General features: G+C 45.6%; 2 protein-coding genes across 4 annotated transcripts; one reads left to right on the forward strand and one right to left on the reverse strand.

The window, feature by feature from the left end:
- Positions 1-4,136: 4,136 nt before the first annotated feature.
- Positions 4,137-14,170, reverse strand: gtf2e1 (general transcription factor IIE, polypeptide 1, alpha). The gene is made up of 5 exons (XM_027033053.2): positions 14,102-14,170; positions 12,750-13,362; positions 6,526-6,727; positions 5,928-6,169; positions 4,137-5,437 (listed from the first exon to the last, which is right to left on the reverse strand). Exons 2-5 carry the CDS (start codon positions 13,195-13,197, stop codon positions 4,983-4,985), a joined length of 1,347 nt encoding a protein of 448 aa, XP_026888854.2. The 5' UTR covers positions 13,198-13,362; positions 14,102-14,170; the 3' UTR covers positions 4,137-4,982.
- Positions 14,171-14,359: 189 nt separating this feature from the next.
- On the forward strand, positions 14,360-20,910 carry lcmt2 (leucine carboxyl methyltransferase 2). Of its 3 annotated transcripts, XM_027033034.2 has the most exons (15): positions 14,362-14,597; positions 15,139-15,263; positions 15,352-15,433; positions 15,528-15,711; positions 16,003-16,171; positions 16,300-16,489; positions 17,496-17,600; positions 17,799-17,886; positions 18,312-18,545; positions 18,744-18,971; positions 19,051-19,148; positions 19,393-19,580; positions 19,662-19,797; positions 19,974-20,159; positions 20,388-20,910. In XM_027033034.2, the coding sequence occupies exons 1-15, from the start codon at positions 14,559-14,561 to the stop codon at positions 20,421-20,423; spliced, it is 2,088 nt and encodes a 695-aa protein (XP_026888835.2). In that variant the 5' UTR covers positions 14,362-14,558; the 3' UTR covers positions 20,424-20,910. The 3 variants fall into 3 exon arrangements, with proteins under 3 accessions (XP_026888844.2, XP_026888835.2, XP_026888825.2); XM_027033024.2 differs by having other exon boundaries at positions 14,364-14,597; positions 19,974-20,910; XM_027033043.2 differs by lacking the exons at positions 19,974-20,159; positions 20,388-20,910 and having other exon boundaries at positions 14,360-14,597; positions 19,676-19,791.
- The last annotated feature ends 1,868 nt before the right edge of the window (positions 20,911-22,778 follow it).

A 22,778-nucleotide genomic window follows, 5' to 3' on the forward strand; every position in this document is an offset into this window, starting at 1 on the left:
TCTCAGGAGGAAAAACTGTTGCAGACATTACCTTGTTTTCTCAGCACCAGATAATGTATGTAATCATATATGCACCATTGCACCTCAACGGGATCAAATGCAAAATCAAATTAGTAGTATGACTTTGACTCCATTTTAATACACGGGCCATGAATATGAATACGGAGCCATGAACGTGCTGTTTGTTTGTAAAGCACCAAAAGTGACCCCAGTGTGTTTGAAATTGAGACTGGCTCTGGAACATACATGACGAAGCATGGAATCTGAGCCGTGACTGTTCCAGCACTGGGGCTCACAGAGTCAACGGCACACAGTTGTGGTTGTGCTGAGGCTTGTGTTCAGGCATGCGGTTAGTCCTTTACGGAGCAGTGGAGGACCCAAGCTTCTTCGGTCAGTTTCTCCAGCTCGGTAATGCATCTGCCAAGAGGCCAGTGTACCTGCATCCTGGGATTGGGTCAGGATCAGGAAAGCAGCCATAACATCAAGGGACAGAGAGAATAGCATTTCCTCTCAGCATGAAAACCAATGCGCGGGATCCCATAATTGCACATCGACATCAATTAGCCCCTAATGAGGACGGTTAGATTAGATCTGACCAAGAGGAGATGAAACAAGGCTTTTAATGGTCTGGACAAGCCTTGTTTCCCTCACTGTGACTCAACAGGTTTTCCTTGTCTTTCCCTGGGGTTGTACAATTTCTTTCACATGAAAATAAGAGATAAATTATTCCTCTTTCCTCATTCACATGTCTGGATCAAACAAGTACCTCATTCCTCACAACCTTCAGTTTCTCAAACCACTGTGAAGAGGTTAACAAATTCCCCACACAACAAATCAGGGTATAACTGCCCATCATTTTTGGTCTTGTTTGTTCATATGCAACCTTTGAGCAATGAAGATGGGAAGACCCCGACGAGTGGGTGAGGCAGAGGAGTGGTGAAAGGAACTGTCAATAGGGATAATAAACAGCTGGTTTCCTGAGAATGGTTTAGCTCCCTGCACCAGACTCTCTTGCCTGGCTGGCATGCCTGAGCTGGGAAAACAGGCCTCCCAGAACAGCCTACAACTCCCAGGGGGCCGTGTTCTGGCTCTGGAATGATGTCAGCACAGGCATCTGCTGGCTTTTGGAGAGCAAGAGACAGAAAAGAGGAAAGGAGATGGTTCAATTTGACCACTCAGCTCATTTTGTTTGCTTCAGCACAAGATAGCTGCCACCCACAGGACGCTGAGCCATGCCAGAGGAGAACACAGGAGTCCTACAGCGGTCATTGCAGCTGGTTTCACTTCTTACAGATGAGGTACCAGCTGTGGAATAATTTTTACATTTTCTTTTCTAATCCATCAAAATTATAATCTTGTATCTTGATCCATGTACATGGTTCATAATCATTGATCATTTTCCAACTGTTTCTGAATCAGTATGTCCGTATCAGTTCTCTACATCATAGGCCGTCTACGACCGACAGCAGATTACTGTGCCTGTTTCATGACAGTTTAACAACTAAATGAACAGCAAGATGGTTCAAAGCAAAGCGTTCGACTTTACTGTTTTTTTTTACCCTTGATGATTTCTTCCCTTTAATGGGAGCAGGCCAAAGTCCTCATAAATGCCTGGCCACCCATTAGGCAGTCAAGACGCAGCAGATTAAGTATTCTGGTCTTGGTAAAAGCAGCGTCCCGGGACACAGAAATGAATGTCAGCCAAGGCGCTTGATTTGTCCCCTCTGCCTGTCCCACTGCGTATTAAGCATCATCACTCCTCTTCCTGCGCTCATTGCTGAGCGTTTCTGTACAAAAGGCTTTGCACCTCATAAGAGAGGAAAGGGCGGTGAGATTAAAGACACAGGCATCTTGAAAAGTAAGGTCAGACCGCTCACCTCTGGCACATAAAGTAAGAAAACGGTCTATCTGGCCTTGGGTTTTTTGGGGTTTTTTTTGCATTGGGTGCTACATTTGTATTTTTTCAGAAGGGAAACACGTCTCTCATCAACTATGGAAATAAATTTACTTAGGTCATCATCTCGTTGTTCTCAGTTTCCATGACATGGCTTTAAATTCTGTAATAAGTTCTGCATTTTGTTAGTATACATTTGAGGCAACAGGACAAACCCATCTGTGACAGCTGAGGAGTGTTGTATTCAGCGGTGTTTGTTTCTACACTCCAGCTGGCGAGGACTCCATGATGACCGGGGAGGGCGTGGCCGGGCGTGGCCAAGCGCCGGACGAGAACGAGGAAGTGATGCGCGCCCTCCTCATTCACCAGGAGAGGCAGCGACCTGGTGGGCGGAGCCGTTAGTCAGATACTAACTGCAGCTAAAAAGCTGTTCACTTGTACAGCACTAGACTGACTTTCTCCTGAGCTTCTTTCGTATATTTTAGGTTTATTGAGGCATCGATCCCTGACTACCGACCAGGATGATCGGCTTGTAGAGCTTGGACAGTTGTAGGATTTGAGCTTTGCTCAAGAGCTGCAAGATTTCAGGGGGGGCTTGGGTGGATGAAGAAATGCCAATGTCAGTCAAGCCAGCTTTACTCACTGTATTCAGAGTTCCCGCAGCCGACATGTAGAAGCATGAATTGGACAAACGCCCTTCTGAAGTATTAATTTATCTTTTGCATAAGCCTAAGGATGAACGAACCACTCCGGTCTGTGGCACATTAAGCAAGACTCTTTGCCCTACCGAACCGGATATGAAGCACTCATAACGGATGGTAACATCACCTGGACTTGTTGCATCACAGGGATGAGATCGGCCCACACCTTCGCCTCATTTCCCCAGTGGAACGGTAGCAGTTCACACCACCAGAAGAATGGAGTTAGAGTCCAGAGTGACTGAAATACAGCCCTGGGGGAGAGACAGCCCCCGGACTGGCTCTCTGCAAAGTGCGGCCGTAGGCAAATAGGAAGGCACACAACAATAAAAGACGAGTTTAGTCTGGACACAAAATCGTAGAATGGATTTTAGATGACTGACGCACAGTGCTTGTGTGCATTTTACTGAGCTTGCCTATTTATAGTATGTCAGTAGGTCCTAAAACCACCATCTGTCTCCATAGCCCAATTAGCCCAGCCGTGGCTTTTGCCTATACTGCCTTTTGGAAGGACAAACAAAATTAATCAAAAGCACAAGATAAAATATCTAACCCATTAGTAAATACTAAATCTGATTGTTAAATGTGAGAATTAAGATTTTGTTCATAAGACAGTAAAAGCATTACGAAGGCCCTGGGCAGAGCTGGTGAGATGCTACTGTGTCAACTAGCTGCCTTGTCTGCATCTAAAAAAACATTACTCCAAAACAAAAAGCACAAACAAACAAACAAAAAATCACACCGGTATGGGCTTACTGTCTGTCCACTGAGATTTTTAAAAAAATGGAGGAAAAAAACAAAAAACAAAAAATCTATTGGCTGTATTTACATCATTGTAGTAATGTTATGTGACCAATGAACACATGCATGTGTTCAGAGATTTTAGAATAAAGACCCTGCTAAGGAGATTGGGGGGCAGAATTAGTGATGCAATATAACTAACTCATGGCTGTGGCCCATGGTGTGATGATTTTTATACACGACACTGTTGGTTCCTAATGGTGTTTGTATGTGAAACAGCAGCTTTAGAGAAGGGGGGAAAAAGCCCTGAGAAATAAGACAGTCCTACAGTAGCACGCAGTGTTATTGCATCATGGGCAAAGCCTGGGCAGAGGGTCATTACTTCCATCAGGGTCTCCTAATCCCTGTCCTGATCATCTCTGAACTGGACACTGTAGTTTCTGCTGACCTACCCAAGATGCAGCTCGTCAAGGGCTTGCGAATTAGCTGCTAAGGTCAAACAAATGTGGTAGAAATGAGCAGTTCTAGACTTTTTTGGAGTTCGGAAAAAACTGGACTGCGTCCAATTCCGAAAACGTAGGTGCTGTGATGTACATTCTTGGGCTATTCTTGGTTTTCACTTTGGCACAAAATTTCATTTTCATACGTAAAGAAGAATCAGAGAGCTGAGCTCCGCCAATCAAAGAAACAGCAGAGGGACTGTCCATTTAAATACAAAAATGGTTTCAGACAGTCTTTAGTAGTGTCAAGATAGTACTCAGTTTTCCATTTCAGTTATGCTTACTGTAATAAATATCACCGTCTCCAAATATTAGCATTTATTGAGGGAGTCTGGCACCTTAAAGTTGTACTGGTTTTAACTGAACTTTTATCTGAAACATATAACACATTTATATAATGTACAAACAAATTCCCCAGCAGCAGTTTATTGCTATAAAAGAATCAATTATAAACAACCTGTCCCCGCCCCCCCCAAACACACACAAATACACTTGCGCGTGGCCCACACACACGGTCATATGCAGATAAACCGAATCCAATTTCGTCATAAAGCGAAGGGTTTGACACGAAGACAGGAAAGAAAAATAAAAAGTAAACAAAAAAAATTCATTCAATTTTTGTCAACACCGTTATGCTTTCTGAATACTGTCCCAGAATATCGCGAGGGCTCTGAACAGAGGAGGGCAGTGGACAGCACGTCTGGGACGGCTGTGAGCGAAACGCTGACGACAGCCTCCCTCTCTGCATTCTGGCAAGTCACCTGTTCCAGAGGTTACCACGGAAACACTTAAGCAAGGGACCCAGGACTGGGTGTGCGTATGTTTATTCATCCTGAAATGGAAGGAAAAATACCACGGCTGCTTGGCACTAGCGTCGCTGCGAGTCCAGCAAGAGTGTGTGCAAAAAGGGTGAGTAGCTGTCGACGGGAGGCCTGCTCTGCGCAGTAACACTGCTCCTCTCGGCTGGACTCTGGCCCACGGCACAGCGCTCTGCAGAGCTGGACATAATGTGTGCTCTCCTGCCAAAGGAAGCAGTGTGGCACCGACTCCTGCTGTGGCAAAGTGAGCATAAAGATGGCAAAGAAAGGAGGTAGAAGAAGAAATGCAAAGAAAAACAGGAGAGAGAGAGTGAGAGGCGCCACAGGCACTTTAGAAATACATGTCCTGAAAAAGGGTTTGGCCCATATCGATGTAGGCCTCCTTCTCCTGGGCGCTCATCTGTTCCACCAGGTCAGGCCTCTGGCTCACCACCCTGTACGAGTAGGATCGCCCCCCCACCATCACGACCGGATCGTCACCCACTTCCTCGAACTCATCTTCCTCGTCGTCGTCGTCCTCCTCCTCCTGCCTCCCCAGCCTCAGCATGGAGGTGGCCATGTGGGCGGAAGGCTGGGCTGGAGAGTCCTCGTCCGACTCGCTGGTGTCGCTCTCGGAGTCGCTGGCGTTGACCGCCGAGAGGGTGGGCTTGGACGCGGCTCCGCCCGCCGGGCCGCTGCCGCTCCTTTTCTCGTGAATCAGGAGGGCACGCATCACTTCCTCGTTCTCGTCCGACGCTTGGCCACGCCCGGCCATGCCCTCCCGGGTCATCAAGGAGTCCTCGCCAGCTGGAGTGTAGAAACAAACACCGCTGAATACAACACTCCTCAGCTGTCACAGATGGGTTTGTCCTGTTGCCTCAAATGTATACTAACAAAATGCAGAACTTATTACAGAATTTAAAGCCATGTCATGGAAACTGAGAACAACAAGATGATGACTTAAGTAAATTTATTTCCATAGTTGATGAGAGACGTGTTTCCCTTCTAAAAAATATAGATGTAGCACCCAATGCAAAAAAAACCCCAAAACCCATGGCCAGATAGACATATTTGTTTTAGATATCTGAGGTACCATCTCAGTGTTTTTGAAGTCTCTAAAGAGCTACAAGTAAAACAAATAAACATAGAAGTGGCTATAAGATCATTTAATCATAACATCTGGTCATTTGCAAACATGCATCACAAAGGCCAGACTTGCCAAAATAACCAAAACTGGTCGCTGATAATAAAATTATTTTCGAGAAACCCTGCTCCAGAATGCTGTGCTGGTACTCACAGTTCTTGAGGGTGTCTGTCTCACTGTAGGCCCCATCCACGGTGCTCTGAGTCAGCCAGACTGGCCTCTCTTTAAGGGCCTTGGCCTCGGCCGCCTGCGTCTGCTGGGGCTCCTGGTCCTCCATGCTGATTACCACGTTCTGCGTGTACAGGTCGGCGTACGATGAGTCCTTTGTCCTCCAGACTTCACGGCCCATGGCTCCGGCCATTGCCGGCCCTCCGGACAGCGTTGCACGCTCCCGGCTGCGGGGGGGGGGGGGGTGAATAGAGACACACATTTGCATGGTAGGTTACAATGATAAAAGATCACAGATTTCACTCGGTGGAAAAAAAGACCCGAGAGCAGAAAGGAAGTTTCCCCCCTGCTGGACATGGCATGTTACCTTTCAACACCTTGAAAGTAATGTTATATGTAACTAGTCTTTATCATACGGTCTGACTGATACCGAGGTAATGGTTAATCTGTGTAGAGGACCTAGATAAAAGTTGCAGCAAAAGGGATCAGACAGACAGGAACTGGAACGTTAAACTGCAGTCTATCAAGCACCCAAAATCTACACGGCTCGGCCTGAGAGTGAACGAGAGGGGGACAGTCCAACCTCTGCTTCAGGGCAGGGATTTCTGTAGGCTCTGGCTCCAGCAGGTCATGTGACAGGTTGACGTCTTCGGTCTCCCGTAGGAGCACATAAATGGGCTCGATCTGCTCGTTGAAGCGAGCAACCAGCGTGCGGGCATCCTTCTTCGGCATAGCCGACTCATCCTCCTCTACCTCAGTCTGACAGAATGTACAGCGGAATGTCCCTGAATGGGGAGAGAGACGCGTAGAACATCAACAGCAGTACGCATGCTTAATTCAGTGGCACACACTGCTTTATAAAACCTTACACTTCGATACTGCTAGTAAACAGAGTGGCTGGTGGCTTGGCATAAGGGGCAAGACTGGTTTGCCATCTGGTGCTGAAGTTATTTACAGCCACACTGATGGTAGAACACACAGCAGGCCTGTGTGTGTGGTGTGTGCGTTAGCTGCTGGGTATGTAGTATGCATATATAGTTTTGCTCGTATCAGCACTGGCAGGCCCCTGAAAAGGAACGTGCACAAGCCGGAATAAAACGCGGGTCAGCTGGCACATACGGCACTTACGTGTTCGAAAGGGTTGGGCTTGTGTGTCAAAGACAGTGAGAGTCATTTCGTGTCTTCAACGCGTTCTAAAACAACCGAAGGAGCCGGAGACGGCGATTCTGCATTTGGGCTGCCGGGGTGAAAGGTGGCTGTTTTGTTGGGGGTAGGAAAGGGAGAAAACTGCCCTTGATATTGGGCTGGAGGTGAAATCAACAAAGTAAATGATTCATTGCAATTTCCATTTTGAAAAGCTATTCTGGCAAGCTGACAAGTCCCGTGAAAGCACTCATGAAAAACAAATCACCTCCGGCTGGGTCTTTTATTACAGCAGTTCCCTTTGCCAACCCAAGGCTGGGATGTGGAAAGATAATTTGATGAGAGATGTAGAGAACAAAAGTAAAAGGAGATCAACTGAATGCACACAAAGATTTTTTGACACCCTTGACACGCATATGGACAAGCAGGGTGTGATCTCGTCATAGCCATCAGTATGACCTGTCTACTGAAAACTACACCACCTACCTTCTCCTTGCAATATAGCCTGAAGTACAGCTAATGTATTAACATCACACAACAAGAACAAATAGTAAATAAGTTCCCAAAGATATAAACAGACTTTGAGGCAACATTAATAGAGCAGTGATTGTGAAACTTCATGCTGTCAAAGCTGCCAAATTGTCATCTGTTTTGATTCTTCTAGACCCTTCAGCAGCCTCTGACAGTGAACCACAACATTCTTCTCTCTGTTCTCTCCAGGCTTGGTGTGACTGGCTCTGCTTAGAGATGGTTTCAGTCCTATCTGGAGGGACGGTCCAATCAGGTGACATGGAGAGAATCCACATACAAACCGTGTAGACTCTCCACTGGTGTTCCACAAGGCTCAGTATTCTCTTCTCTTGGTGATGTAATATCTTCTCATGGTTTCTCCTATCACTGCTATGCTGATGACACTCTATTTCTCTCTTTTCCACCCATTGACTTGCAGGTCTCCAGATGCATCTCAGCATGCTTGACTGACATTGTGTCATGGACAGCCCACCACTTGAAGCTCAACCCCAGTAAAACTGAGCTTCTGTTCATCCTAGGTACTCCCACCCCTTACCATGACCTCACTGTTTCCTACGAGAACTCCCTGGTATCACCATCCGAAGCTGCCTGGAGCCTGGGCATAACTTTGGACAACCAGTTGTCGTTCTCAACTCATGTTTTTAATCTAACCCGGTCTTGCAGATTCCTCCTTTGTAACATACGAAGTATTCGGCCCTTTCTCTTGCAGGAAGCTAACCAGGTGCTTGTGCAGTCTCTTGTGATCTCAAAACTAGACTACTGCAACTTGCTACTTGCTGGTCTTCCTCCAAGAGCCATTAAACCTCTACAACTTGTCCAGAATGAAGCAACACGACTGGTCTTCAATCTTCCAAAAGTTCACACGTTACTCCACTGCTGCCCTCCCTTCATTGGCTGCACGCATCAGATTTAAAACCTTGAAGCTTGCCTACAAAGCCAAAAAATGGACCAGCCCCTTCATACATGAGGTCAATGGTTAAAGCCTGATCCGTACCTCGAGTACCTCGAACCTCAAGTACGGCTCGGCTTGAAATACCGTGCTTCAGGTCTCATGGAAGACAAGCATCGAGACTATTTTCTGTCCTGGCTCCAAAATGGTGGAATGAACTCCCACTTGCTGTCTGGACAGCAGAGTCTCTTGCAGTCTTCAAACTCAGACTGAAGAACCATCTATTTGCAGAATATTTAAAGGACAACTGACACTGCTCCCTTATTGACTGACATTAGTACTTATTGTAGGGTATTGTTTATGTTGTTTAACAAACTCTATCACTTATTGTTCATAGCACTTATCATTGTTTAAGATAGACCTTGTGTATTGTGCACTTCTAGGTATCAGCATTCATCCCTGTATTCTACAGTATTCTAGTTCAGTGGTATGTTTATTTCTAACCTACTGTACTAGGCTGTATTCTATGAGGAAATGACAAAGCACTTTTGTAAGTTGCTCTGGATAAGAGTGTCTGCTAAATGTCGTAAATGTAAATATACCTCCTGATGTTCATGAGACTGCAAAGAACAGTGAGAAAGAGCCAAAGTCAGAGAGAGAGAGAGAGAGAGAGAGAGAGAGAGAGAGAGAGAGAGAGAGAGAGAGAGAGAGAGAGAGAGAGACACACACACACACACACACACACACACACACACACACACTTTACAAATCAGCAACAAATTACCAGTAGATTAAAGCTACATAAATACCTGTGCTTCTGGTACTTGGAGTTTGGAACTGTAGTTAATGCAATTTCAGAGGAAGAAACAGGAGAGACAAAAGGAGAGAGAAAATGAGAACAAGAGATGCAGACTGAAGATGAATAAGCGGTGGAGAAAAAAAATAAAAAGGCATAACTGTGTCTTTGAATATGCAAGTGACGTCTTTGCAATTAGAACTAATGGCAGACTAGAGCTTCCCAAGCAGAAGACTCTGACAGAGCCATCAAACGCTCAGCACAATTAACACACAGCCTCATTCATACTTGCATCCATAGATATGCGCGCACACACACACACACACACACACACACACACACACACACACACACACACACACACACACACACACTACCTGTCTCCTAGTTCATGCCAACCTTGAAGATATTTGTTTTGTGTGTAAGCACCACCAAGTCTTTCACATGGAGTAAAATGGGCTTTGTCTTTCTGTATGGATAGTTTGTGCTATTTATCACACATGAATAAAGTCTAGGCTAAATTACACAGAGCTCTCTCATCAGGGCTCTTTTAAATGATAGGAGTTCCATGCTCAAGCAAAACTGGGAACAAAAAACCCACAGACATTAGAACGAGTTCAACAAAAAATGACTGAGTATTCATGCCTTAATTCAAAATGTGACGGTGGGAATTCTTAGCAATAATCATAAAAAAAGGTTCACTGCATCTATGAAAACAGCATGAGGGGGTTTCATTAGTTACCAGATACTTCTATTGCATGCACCACTCGAGCCTTTTTGAGCATGTTTCTACTAACAGAACTGTGCAAGAATGATACATTGTGACTTTGAGGCATGACTTTGAAAAAAAGTGCCACCTGAAAAGGGTGTAAGAGAGAGAGTTGGTGAGAGTAACGTGTAGAGGGTGAGGATGAGGCAAGATGGCTATCAAAGCGCAAGTTCTCTCTCAAGGAGGCTGGCTCGATCAAAGCTGAGATCTCTCTATCTGTGCCATCAAAGCAGAGACCAGAGAGGAAGATCTCTAGGCAATCATCCAATGAAATAAAACCGCTGACACATGGTCAGTCCTCGTTTGCATGCTCAATGCTTCAGCTGTATGAGTTTGACTTCAAGTCAAGATGAAGTTCAACTTGCTGTAGGCAACAAACATTCCAGCGTCCTACTCATCTCATCATCAAAAGATTAATGAGCCTTTGCCTACAATCCTTGAAACAATCACATATGCATAATACAGCTCCAAAACATCCTCAAACCATTCTCATCTGTCATTTCCGGAGCATGAAGAATAACTGTGCATTGAGGATCTACACTACAAGGTGTTTGGGGTAAAGGCTCCTAGCTCCTATTCAATTACATCACCAGCCTGGTCTGGATCACCATTAAACAGGACCTCCCACCAGTAAGCCCCACTCCCAACGCCAGTACTCATCAGTAGTTACATTTGGTTCGACTGTTGGGAGACGATGCAGGGCTTCCAAATTGATGGTGATAACGACAGTAATGCAGTGTGATAAACTCAGGAAGATTGGAATTCAAGTGTAGAGGACCTCTCCAATGGCCCCTGGCTGTAAGTGTGTGTGTGTGTTGGGGATGGGCTCTGGGTCAGGCTCTTTGGCAGGGCTAACAGAGTGGCTGCTCTTTGCCTACCTGCCTGCTTGACCATCCTGCTGTGTATCCTAGCAACAGCTCGCCTCTCCTACCCACCGTCAAGCTCTCCCCTGGTGGGGAGAGTGGCTGCCGCATGTTGGAGCATCTAACCAAACCGCCACCCCCCCCCCCCCAATCCCCCACTTTACCACGTCAGCGCTCACTCCTACCAACGGTCCCGCTTTCTCTACTGCTCTGGCTTAGTTACATGGCGACTCTCCCAGTATACAGGACCTCCTTTCAAATGAGGGCTGCAGACAGAGCAGGACACTAGAACTGTATTTTTATATATGGAACTGTGGGTAGTACACTGGCAGGTTGTACGTGAAAGCTCGCATATGAAAGCAGAAGCAGTTTCTTGGGCTACTGGCAGGAATATATAGCTTCAGTGTGTGTCTGTAGGTGTGTGTACGCGCATCATCCAGCCTGCATAACTTCCGTCACCTGGCCCCCTTTTCTCAGTATTTAAAACAGCTTAAGCTTCCCACGGAAGACGCACGTTAAATAAACCATACGTGACTCTAGAACAGAGTACGGCAAACGCCAGCCACCCAACATGCTTAAGTTAATAGCCAGGAGGCATCATTGACTGTTCAGCTCAGTCCTCAACAGAGGCTTTGAGAAAGAAAATGCGCTCATTCAGAGCTGTATCTCCAAACCGTTACAAAGTCCAATTCATTAAAACACACAGCACGTCATACCCAAAGCAGCCCAGAGTAGTTGTGTGTGTGTGTGTGTGTTTTACTCTGCTACGCAGACATAAATCACTCTGCTACGCAGACATAAAACTGTAACAGAGGGGAACAATAAAACACAAAGCAAAGAGGAGACAGTAGGTGAATGGAGGGACGGTAGCGAGAGACAGTCCGCTGATGTTAGACAGCAAAGCACTATAATATCCATGTGCAATGACTCACTCTTTTTCCTCATCTTGTCTGCAGCCTTCATAACTTCATTATGGAACATGATACATGCATGTTTCACCCTCTTTTTTGAAATCACTTTGCCTACCTCTTCATGAAAGCTGAGACAGTTGAAAAATTCCCCAATTAAAACTAACCGACATTAGTTAAAATTCATCTCATGTCCTATTTGAAGTCTGCGTTAAAGTACCTGAATATTTTTAGAACCTTGCTGCCATCTAGTGTCCACATATAGTTTTGCCAATGCAAGGTATAATTGGGGGAAATATTAATTTATTTAAAATGTGTATAATCACTGCAACTGGCAGTTTTGCACCCAATGGAGACAATTTCAATCAACAGCCACAAAATCACTGAAGCACTTTTTTGTAATCTGTGCTATTACTGCAATATTCATCTTGATCAATAGTGTGATGCAGCTACTTTTAGAGCATTTGAATTTCTGTAAACAGAATTTTTATCCTCACAAATCTCACGATCATCACCTACTGACAATTCTGCACTGACCATAAATTAAGAACCAGCGAATAAGATTCAAGGCATCGGTAACAGGACAGTGACAGAACACCACCATCAAGGCTTCCCCACATGCTCACTGGAGTGAATTACTGAAGCTGGGCAACCATCAGATTCCAAAAAATAAAAAAGGTTTGAGATTCTCATCTAGGATTTTGACCAAATGTTTACAAATGATGTACACATGGGGAAAACCAGAAGAGGAACAGTGAATAATGCCAGGTATCCCACTGATGGGAAAGCCCTGATTGAGGGTTTAAGTCTCCCCACATTCCCACCCACACACACAGGCTGAACCCAACACATTCACCCGAGGGCTACGTCCTCCTTCCTTCCCTCAGCCTCCTACGTCCTGGCCTCACCCGTCAGTGGGTCGAACAGCTGGTTGGCCTCCAGATCGGTGAACGTGCTGTGGCAGCAGGGGCAGCGGAACGACGCCCGGTTGGTGGAGTCGCGCTCGTCCGTCTCGATACGCCGCCGCATGTGGTCCAGCTTGTACTTCACCACGTTGACCAGCAGCCGGTAGTTGATGAAATAGTAGTTGTGGCGCGTGGTCTTGCCGTCGGGCGCCGTCTCCACGCGCATGCGGCACTTCACGAACTTGTCCCCCTTCAGCGTGTTGAGCACAGAGCGCAGCTGCTTGCGGTCGAACTTCAGCAGCTCCAGCATGTCCTCCTCCCGCACGCACGCGTTGCGGATCAGCACGTCCAGCGCCAGCGCGTGCTCGATGCCGTAGAAACCCCTCACCACCTGCTTGGCCAGCCGCTTCAGCGCCGCCGGCACCTCCGTCAGCAGCTCCGGTTCAGTCATGGCGGAGGGAGCAGGAGGAGGCAGTGTGGGGGGGGGGGGACCACAGTAAAGGAGCTCTAAAACGCTGGAGTGAGTCACGGTAGAGGAGAGTATGACGGGTATTTAAAAAGTGGAACAGCCTTGTGAAATGTAGTTAAGATACAGGACGAGCAGTGATACGGTGCTCTGTAACAGAGAGAGTCAGGGTCAGTTTAAAACCCTTTATTATAACTAACGTAACAGTAACGTTCCGCCGAATCCTAACATACAACCAATTTGTGCTGTGATGTTTTTGCTCTTAAGGCTTTAACAAACTGATATCAGCTAACACTGGAGTTCTTTCTGCCCCCAACAGCTGCTTCCTCCCATCACCAATTCAGCTCTCTCCTACTAGCCTCTTTCAGCACACGGAACCCCAGAGACCCACTTCTCGACACTAAGAGACTACTGATGCTGTAGCCCAACTACCGTTAGTTTGGAGGCTGAAGGAAGGGGCTTGTAAAGACGTGTGTAAACCTTCAGCCAAACACATCAGTTACGAGTGTCGACTCGCAGTCAAAACGATGCCCATCTACACGCAGCTCGCTAGCGTTAGGTTTGTTATCAGACTTGCTGAGGTGGATGTGCTCGGCAGTATTATTTTTATCCCCTTGTAACATGTTAAAGCTGAAGTAAACCTACTCCCTTCCATAAACACAGCAGACGGCAAGCACCCAATTGGACCAACTTGGGTACTTCGTGCTAACTACAGCGCTGGCGACGTTTCAGCCGGCCAAGTCGACCACTTTCACAAGATATTTGATATCGTAGCTAACTTACTAGCTACCGTGACGGGCTCAGTGAAAACTGAGGCGTTATCGCCGAATGAAACGGCGGCAAAAGACAAGTTTGTACGCACGGAAACAGAACGTCAGAGCATACATACCTTCCTGTGAGGAGTGAACACCAGCTAGCTAAGCTAGCTAGCGCCGAAACCTCGGAAGTGACGAACAGGATGTTGCCCAATTAAGAGTCCTGTTAGCTTCTTCAGAAGTTTGTATTTTATCTCATTTGTATGTTTTTTTTTAAATAAAACAAATAATTTTAACTATAAAGAAAATCGGTATATTTATATTGCTTGCCTGTACCGAAAATATAAGCCAAAACTGACGCCCGCATCGACAACTTCCGGTACCACAAACGTCTGGCTAATTTACGCACCCACTGTAGAAGTTGGGCTTTCCAACATTAGCCAGCTAGCTAACGCTCAACCTAACTGCGAACCGCTACAGGAGTTTTTGTAAAAACAAACAAACAAAAAACCGTGGTTATTTTCCTAGACGCAGTTCGGCATCATGAGTAGGTGACCCGCGTGTCCTCTGGTAGGACGGAGGACACCTGACATGCCCGGGACGCACAGCAGGGGAAAGCAGGATGCTGCGGTAATAAGCCCCCTTTGCCTATCATGGCTGGCCCAAGGAAACCACAGCACGTGTTTCAGTCCTTAAGCGGACTTGTTCCCTTTGTATTATATTGGTAAAGTAAGGGTGGGTTGGTAAACGTGTAGGTCACGAACAGGGCTGCGCTAAGGAGATATCTGTAAAGTGTAGGAGTGACAATCGTGGTAGTAGAGGGGGCATTACAGGCACTTAAAAGCACCGATACTGCGATTCTATTGAGATTGTAAAACAACTGGTGATCTGTTGCTGTGCCATAGTTAAAGGTTGTCAAAAAAACCCAAAAACTTAATGTTTGTTGGGTCATGTGAATGCCTTAATTTAACAAAATCCTCCGACCACTTCTCTCGTACATCTGATATTGGTGAGGGAGCACACAAGTGACATTTCGAAGCTTTTAATCAGTGGAAACCCATATGTTCACTGAAGCTGTGTTTTTGAAGTACACAACCCGAACCAGGTGTCGGCAGGCTAGCATCATAACTCCTGTTCATTGATTATCAGTTTAACTGTCATTCGTTCTCAGGTGCAGGGCACCAATGACAGCAGTGTGGTCAGTAAGGTGTCGGCAGCAACACAGGGCTACTTCCACGATGAGTTCCTCCAACATTTTGTGTGCAAGTCACTACGAAGAGCTCCTCTTATCAATAGGTGAGGTTACAGAGTAGAACCTCAGTGCTGCACCACAGATGTGTTCAGATTTGAATTGCTGTCAAATGTAGCTGTGGTTTCTTACTAGGGGCTACTATGTTCGCTGGAAAGCAGTTGACCACTGTGTAAAACAGTTTCTGCACGTCACGGACAGCTGCTCTAGAAGGCAGGTAGGACGGAATCCTCTATAACAGCTGTTTCTATTGGTCTTGGGAAGGCTGGCACAGAGAACCATAGACCACCTCTTTGTCTTTCCCTTTTTAGATCCTGTCTCTAGGTGCGGGATTTGACTCCCTCTACTTCCGCCTGCACGCCGAAAAAGCTTTGCAGCGGGCTGTCGTATTTGAGGTGGACTTCCCCGATGTCTCCAGACGCAAAGCTGCCCTGATCCGTGGCAGCAGCCGTTTGAAAGATGCCCTTTCAGACTGGGACCTGTCATCTCAGACTGGTGAGACACTGTTTTCTTCTATGAGCAACTTAGAAGGAAACCTTCTCAACTCTTGGGGGAAAAAAAAGTACTGTCATGATAAATGGACATTAAACATAGACCGCATTCATTTTTGATTGACATGGTTTAGTTTCTTACTTTATGTTTTATATCAGATGCAGTTATTGTTACACCTACACATTTATTCTTATAACTGGTATAACCTTTTCTGCAGTTCTCTACGATGACACGCTTGTCCTCTTTGCTAAGTTTGTCTGTCTGAACCTCATCCATGTGTGTCTGTTGTCTTAGACTCAGCTGCAGGTCCTGTGTATGTGAGCAGTGCTCAGTATAACCTTTTGGGTCTGGATCTGAGGAATGGGAGAATGGCGGAGGAGGTTTTGCGTGTAGCCGGGCTGCAGCACAACATCCCCTCCCTCGTTCTCTCTGAGGTGGTGCTCACGTATATGGAAACAAGTTGGTGAGTGCACATCACTTCCAAGTGCAGCTGTGGTTTCCAAACCCTCCTGAGATCCTCTCGAGTAGTGAAGAGACACACAGCTCTTGTGTTTTTTGCTGTTTTTTTGGGGGTTTTTCCCGGCGCTCCAGGTCAGATGCCGTGATTGGCTGGGTAGCAGGAATCCTCCCACAGGCTTTGTTTGTAATGTATGAGCAAATATGTCCAGATGACCCTTTCGGCAAGGTCATGCAGAGCCACTTCCTGAAGCTCAACTCCAAAATACACGCCCTCTGCCAGTATCCAGACACTGCTGCTCAGACCCAGAGGTTCTTGCAGAAGGTACCAACTTTACTTAATAAATAGTTAGAAAACAAGCAAACTAAAAGAAACAAATTAATGAGTGAATGAATAATAGAATATGAAAACATTTTAAAAATTGATAAATTTTTTAAGGTTGATATAGATGTAGCCATCGTGTGAAATCTCAAGTTTATGCACAAAATAGTAGGTAATGCAAAGACTAAATTTAGAAAGGTTTATTGGTCGACAGTTACCTTTGATCACGTAGGAACATCCTATGCGATGTTGCTAATTTAGTGATTTTGTGGCTAGAATTAGTGACTTTAAAAAAAGCACCCAGTGCTAAATCTAGTGACTATTTGGACAAACCATGGCTACCTTTCATAGAAAGGAGTTTCCAGTGGCAGGTTGAGCAGCACGTTCAGTCCGCACAGAAGCTGACATATGCAAATATGCTGCGCATGTGCAAACAGTGTTGTCAAGGACCAATGACTAATCTTGACAAGATTAGTTTTAATTGAGACAAATTAATGTATTGTTTTGACAGTTATCACTCTGTGTGCTGTGTGAGTAAAAATACGAAAGATATTCTGTCGCTTATAACTTTCTGTCTGAGTGATCATTTTACATGTAAATAGAGCTGAAATCACAGCACAGCCATTGTCTTTAAATTATGTATGTGGTTTGTCATATAACATCATGGTTAGAAAACCAGAATTGTATCCAGGTAGCAGCTAGGATATGGCATGGTACTGGCTGCCGGTTAACCTGTAGCGTTAACGGGCCATCTTTATACTCGTCCCATTGTCTGACAACAAAACAGCCTTATGGGGAATTTGTCTGTATTAAACACAGTGTACGTCAGCACAGAGAGTAGGAGAGAAGCAACCAAATGTAACGCATGCTAATTAACACATGATGTCACCCAGTGACATCTAGCTTTATCTGCTCTCCACTGAGAGTAGTTGGCAGCACCAGTCCAATGTCTGAGCACATTTCTCTCCCTGTGCATGACCAGTGATCTCCCTCCGCCTGCTTTCCGCAGGGTTGGGACAAATCTGTATGCATGGACATGAACCAGTTCTACTTCAGCCTAGCGGAGGTCGAGAGGGAGAGGATGGAGAAGCTGGAGCCTTTTGATGAATTCGAGGTGAGACTGTACTGAAACAAATGCTCTCGGATTTTAACACGAGACCTAGACTAGAGTCAGCTTGTCCAAGTCCATATAACTTTGTTCAGGAGAATATGAAAGAAAACAAAAATGATTTGAGATCAGCCCTTAGTCTGTGTAACGCACGCACTGTACGAGTCCTTCTCCCTGACGCACCACCCTTGTGTTGCTCATTAGGAGTGGCATCAGAAATGCTCGCACTACTTCATCCTTACTGCCTCGAAAGGCCCTCTGACCAGTCCAGCACTCCTCAGTCCAGCTACAGGCAAGTACCTGTAATGAAACTCTTCAATTACAGTGTGATCAGACGTGCAGGTGTAACTAACGGCGAACAGAAGCCAGCTGCCCCTGAATGTCATTTGCATACTAGTTGGTGGCTGTCCAATCTTTCTCATTTTTAGCAATATTAGCATTATGGTTTGGACAAGTCCTGTACCTCTAATGTAACTACAAGGTATACTGTAACATATGTCACACTACATTGTTATATACCAGAGCTATTTTGTATAGCAAGTCATCATTTTTATATCAATCTGAGCACTTTGTTGCCACTTCTTAGACCGTTTAATAATTGGATTTGGGTCCTAGTTAAATCCGATATAAGGATGTTGTCCCTGTTCACCTTTTCTTGCTACTTCCACATGGCAAAATCCCTGTTTGAAGGCATTCTCTGCTCTGTTTGGCTCTCAGAGTCCCCCATTCCGCGGATGGTACCCAAGCTGGAGGCTATATCTGTGGCAGCGCGGCCTATAGCTGGGACTCCGTGTGTGGAGGGGGCTGGGATGGCCTCCACCCTGCTGGAGCCGAGCCTCCTGCTTCTCACGGGGGGCTACGGGAGAGGAGGCCGCAACACCGGAGCCGTGGCTCTGATCAGAGGCGAGGCCGGCTGGAGATGTGCCCTTGCGGAGCTGAATGGAGAGAGAGGTGGGTGTGTGTTATGTGCCTGATCCAAAATTGTTCTCTCTTGGCTTAATGTTAGAATTCATAGAGCAGATGATGTGTTTGTGGTGGGCTTTCAGGGCTTTTTTAAGTTAAAAAATAGCTCCTATTGTACATGATCTGTGTCTGAGATATTAGTTTGTATTTTCCTTAAGGATAACAGTAATGTGTTCTTTAACACAGATGTGCGAATGTATCACACACTGACCTCTGTTCCTGGCTGGGGTGCAGTAGTTATAGGGGGTAGAACCTCTCCACGTAACCCCATTGACAGCATACTGCGTATCACCCATTGCCTGAGCGATGAGCATGATCCCAAAACCATGCAGCTGTCTGTGGAGAAGATGGTCTGTACTGGCGAAGGCCCAAAAGCAAGATGGCGGCATACAACTACTTTGCTGAGTCAGGGAGGTGAGGGAGTTTAGTCCTGGGTGATACTATAAAGTCTCTGAGTTAAGACGTGTTGTGAGCCTTCTTTTATATTATCCAGACAGGAACCTTTTATTTGTGTTCGGGGGCCACACAGAAAGGGAGTCTGTTCTTGGTGATGCCCATTTCCTGTGTTTGGAGAAGCAGCATTGGATGGATGTAAGAGTTGGAACATTTGTCTTAATTGTTCAGATGCAGAGGAGTGTCTTTTTTGGTTATCGTATCCCAAATCATAATCATAATCTACTTTTGAATTTAAAGAAAGGAATGTCACTTGAAATAAAAAAAAGTTTTATTTTGAAAAACAGTTCTACTGGCTTATGTTTGTCAGGCAGCGTTGTCCTGAGGAAGACACTGCTAGAAACTGATCCTACATGAGCTCTCTTTCATGGATATGCCACAGATACCTGTTGAAGGCAGCTTTCCAGAGCCTCGGCATTCCCACTCTGCGTGCGCCTGTGGAGAAGGTCTGGTGATGTTTGGAGGTTTGGGTGGAGGTGGCGTTCCTCTGGGAGATGCTGTCCTCCTGAAACCCACCCCTGCAGGCTTCTGCTGGGAGAGGCTGCATTTACAGCCAGCGCTGGTCCCAAGGTATTAGCGCTGTTACTGTTTATCAGACTTGGAATGTTTTTGGTTTGTTGACCTTCAGTGCTTGCGATCTACCATTCGCAGGTATTCCCATTCAGCCCACGTGATTGGTGAAAATTTGGTGGTAGTAGGTGGGGTTTGGCTACAGGCAGACAGGGTGCCAGGAGTCGCTGTAATAAACCTGGCCACTGGAGGCAGTATTGAAGTCAGTATCGACACGGTAAGACGCGTATGCAAGGTCTTAGGGAATGGGGTCAATTCAATACAGAGTGTTTTATAACTTAACGAAAAGCCCACATTTGTGCTTTTTTGGTTTGGCGTTGCTTATAATTTGGCATCTACTGTTTTGCTAGCCAAAGAATGAATCTCTCACTCTCTGTCACTCACTCTCTCTAGTCGTCTGTCCCCTGGCCTCTCATGCTGCATTCGTTCTGCTCAGAGCTGCTAGACCCAGATGGCGCTGAGCTGGTTCTAATAGGCGGTGGAGGGAACTGCTTTTCTTTTGGGATGCACCTCAATGCCCACCCTGTTATTCTGGACCTGAGGCCTGTGCTTCAGAACTCAACCCAGTTACTACATTGTGTAAGAGAACCTCTGGACCCTGCTGATTATTTCCCCTGGATGGATCTTCTACCTTCATACTAAAAGCTATGAAGACCATGCCGTGAAGACCAAATTCACACACTCAAATTCATCTTTGACCCCACTGACTTGCCAAGCAGACTTTATCTTAACCAAGACTTCATATGACATCATAGCCAAAAGGTTATAATATGGGATGGGGCTTTAACTAGTTGTTGTTGTTTGCAGAGGCCCAGTGGATATTGGAGGGCAAATGTGTGGTGAAGGATTACTCACTGAGGCAGCAAAAGGACTGGACGGCCGGTCGAACTCGCCTTTCTCTAGGAAGCACTGGCAGCCGTGGTAGTTGGTGTGTTCGCAGAAGACCCGGTAGCCGTCCAGGACCTGGGAGGACTGCACCTCCCTCAGGAGGCGCAATCCTCGGTGGTCCCAAAGGCCTGGCCCGCAAAGTCCGCCATGTCATACAGCTGCATCTTATGCGGGGTTCCACTCGTCTGCCCAAGTCAAAGGCAGGAAGGCGGTAGAGGCAAAGGGGTTGGGATTGGAGAAGTGTGGGGACATAAGAAGGAACTGGAAGGAAGGACATGGAAGTGTTTCCGGACCATGCACCCAAATTCCCTCTTGAACTGTTGAATTCAAGGATTTCACTCGGGATACAAAAATGCTACTCCCTATGGCCTTACAATCCTTTTATAATCATTATTTTTATTCTATTGAATCCAAATTTAATAAAGTAGTATTTCACATGTAATTGTTCTATATGTTTTTTTCCCCCTTAGATTCTTGTAGAATTAATATTAATTAAATATGAATGAATATGCATGAAGAATATTTTATCTGGATGAGGTAAAGGAAGCTTTTCTTTGTCTTTTGCAGTTCTTTGTCACTAATTTTTTTTCTGCTCCACTTTGAAATGCTGGGCCAGTCCATTTGTGCTAGCCAAATTGATCCTGTGACGCACAGCTCTCTGCAACACTTCATGGTCAGTTTATGACTCATATGACTCTTTTGTCCTGGCAACTTTCTATGATGATTTACAGGTTGACGCAGAAAGTCAGCGGGAGCTGTACTGCTGTGCAAAGCATACCATCAGTGTTGGAATAGAATGAACACTAAAACATCAACAGGGCTTCTTACATTCTAGCAATAAATAAGAATGCATGCTTATTTTGTCGTTGTACTAATCACTATAATGTATTTTGCCACAATTAATCTATACAGTGATATACTTTTTGCCAGCACAGAATAGGACCGATTTAAAAGGACTTGCAGAGTGGCTTGGGCATTATCTTGCAGCAGCTGAGCCGGTCCTTGAGACCCATTCAGCAAAGGTACTCTGGGTGCTCACCCCTTGTCAGCACATGTAGTTGGGGTGCTTGAAGGCCTCCCAAGTACACTGTCCACGCGGATGGAGTTGTAGGACTGGGAACTTGCTCTAATGGTTTACCAAAACCAGTTTGGCATGTTCCTTCAACCTGTGGTCTGCACAGAGATGAGCTCCAGAAACCATCTTCCTTTAGGGGTTATTAAAAAGCTGGCACCTTATGAACTGGCACGTCACAAGAGTTCATGATTCAAAAGACCTGCAAAACTCAGCAAAGATGCTCAATTAATTTGCAAGCTGGATTCACTGTGTACAACAGAACACCATGGCGCAGTGCAGGCTGAATGCTAGGTGTATGTGGGCTGCATTGTGAAGCATCAAGCCACGTTGGATCAACGCTATGAAGAAAGGGATGAAATGATAGATCTCTGATGTCATCAGCAGGTAATTTTAGACTTTTTAGCAATGGTGAATTTTTCGAAGTATCCTTATCCTTTGTTGAAATGTGTGTTCATATTAGTGCTTTTTTTTGTTACTCAGAAATAATTTCAGCAGTTCTTAGTACAAATACATATCTAGCACAATAAATGAAAAATTGAATTACTTGTTTCTATAAGGGATTCTTGCCACAAATCCTAAAAAATGTATAATAGCTAGAACTTAATCAAACCAGCACCACCCAGCAGCAATCATAACATCTTTTGACTTTGCAATTTAGATCGATTAAAGCAAATTTATTTTTGCTCCTGTGGTCATATTTATTGCGATCCACCTAAGGGAGATATCTGGCCACTCACCCTGCCAATACTGAATGTAGTATTTAACCTTGTTTGGGGAAGCGTCTGAAGTCCTGACTGACTACTGAACCACCAACATGGCATCTTAAATACTCAGACTGAGGATTAGTGTGGCGGAGAGCACTGGACAATCACTTTGTCATGAAAATGGGTCAGATTATAGCATAATGGCAACATAGCCAGGGTTGCCATCCCCCTGCTAGCAACACAGTCATCACTCAACCCATGCCAAGACCAGTGGCAAATGCCCACTGCACTCCACTGCGTGAAATGGCACATCATGCTCCTGGCTCAGCTCTTTTCTACTGTTTTAACTACAGGCAAAAATAATAAAACCTGGCAGAGCAAGGGGTATTCCTGGGAATTGCACCCATATAGGTGAATGGCAACATATCTCAGGCAATTACCCACACTTCAGTCTTTAAAGCAACATTTCAAACCACAAAAAATCCAGCTGCCTCTCAGAATTGTACTGTTGGTGCAATCTGGAGCAAGAAT

The sequence above is a fragment of the Electrophorus electricus genome, chromosome 25 (genome assembly GCF_013358815.1).
Source record: "Electrophorus electricus isolate fEleEle1 chromosome 25, fEleEle1.pri, whole genome shotgun sequence".
NCBI classification, from domain to species: Eukaryota; Metazoa; Chordata; class Actinopteri; order Gymnotiformes; family Gymnotidae; genus Electrophorus; species Electrophorus electricus.

Excerpts from the sequence above, each read along its gene's own strand:
- gtf2e1 (XM_027033053.2), bottom strand. The coding sequence starts at position 13,197 with ATGACTGAACCGGAGCTGCTGACGGAGGTGCCGGCGGCGCTGAAGCGG. Across the intron at positions 6,170-6,525 it reads ATCCCTGCCCTGAAGCAGAG|CCGGGAGCGTGCAACGCTGT; the intron begins GTTGGACTGTCC and ends CCCCCCCCGCAG. Across the intron at positions 5,438-5,927 it reads GACAGACACCCTCAAGAACT|CTGGCGAGGACTCCTTGATG; the intron begins GTGAGTACCAGC and ends TCTACACTCCAG.
- lcmt2 (XM_027033024.2), top strand. The coding sequence starts at position 14,559 with ATGCCCGGGACGCACAGCAGGGGAAAGCAGGATGCTGCG. Across the intron at positions 16,490-17,495 it reads CCCAGAGGTTCTTGCAGAAG|GGTTGGGACAAATCTGTATG; the intron begins GTACCAACTTTA and ends TGCTTTCCGCAG. Across the intron at positions 19,149-19,392 it reads AGAAGCAGCATTGGATGGAT|ATACCTGTTGAAGGCAGCTT; the intron begins GTAAGAGTTGGA and ends GATATGCCACAG.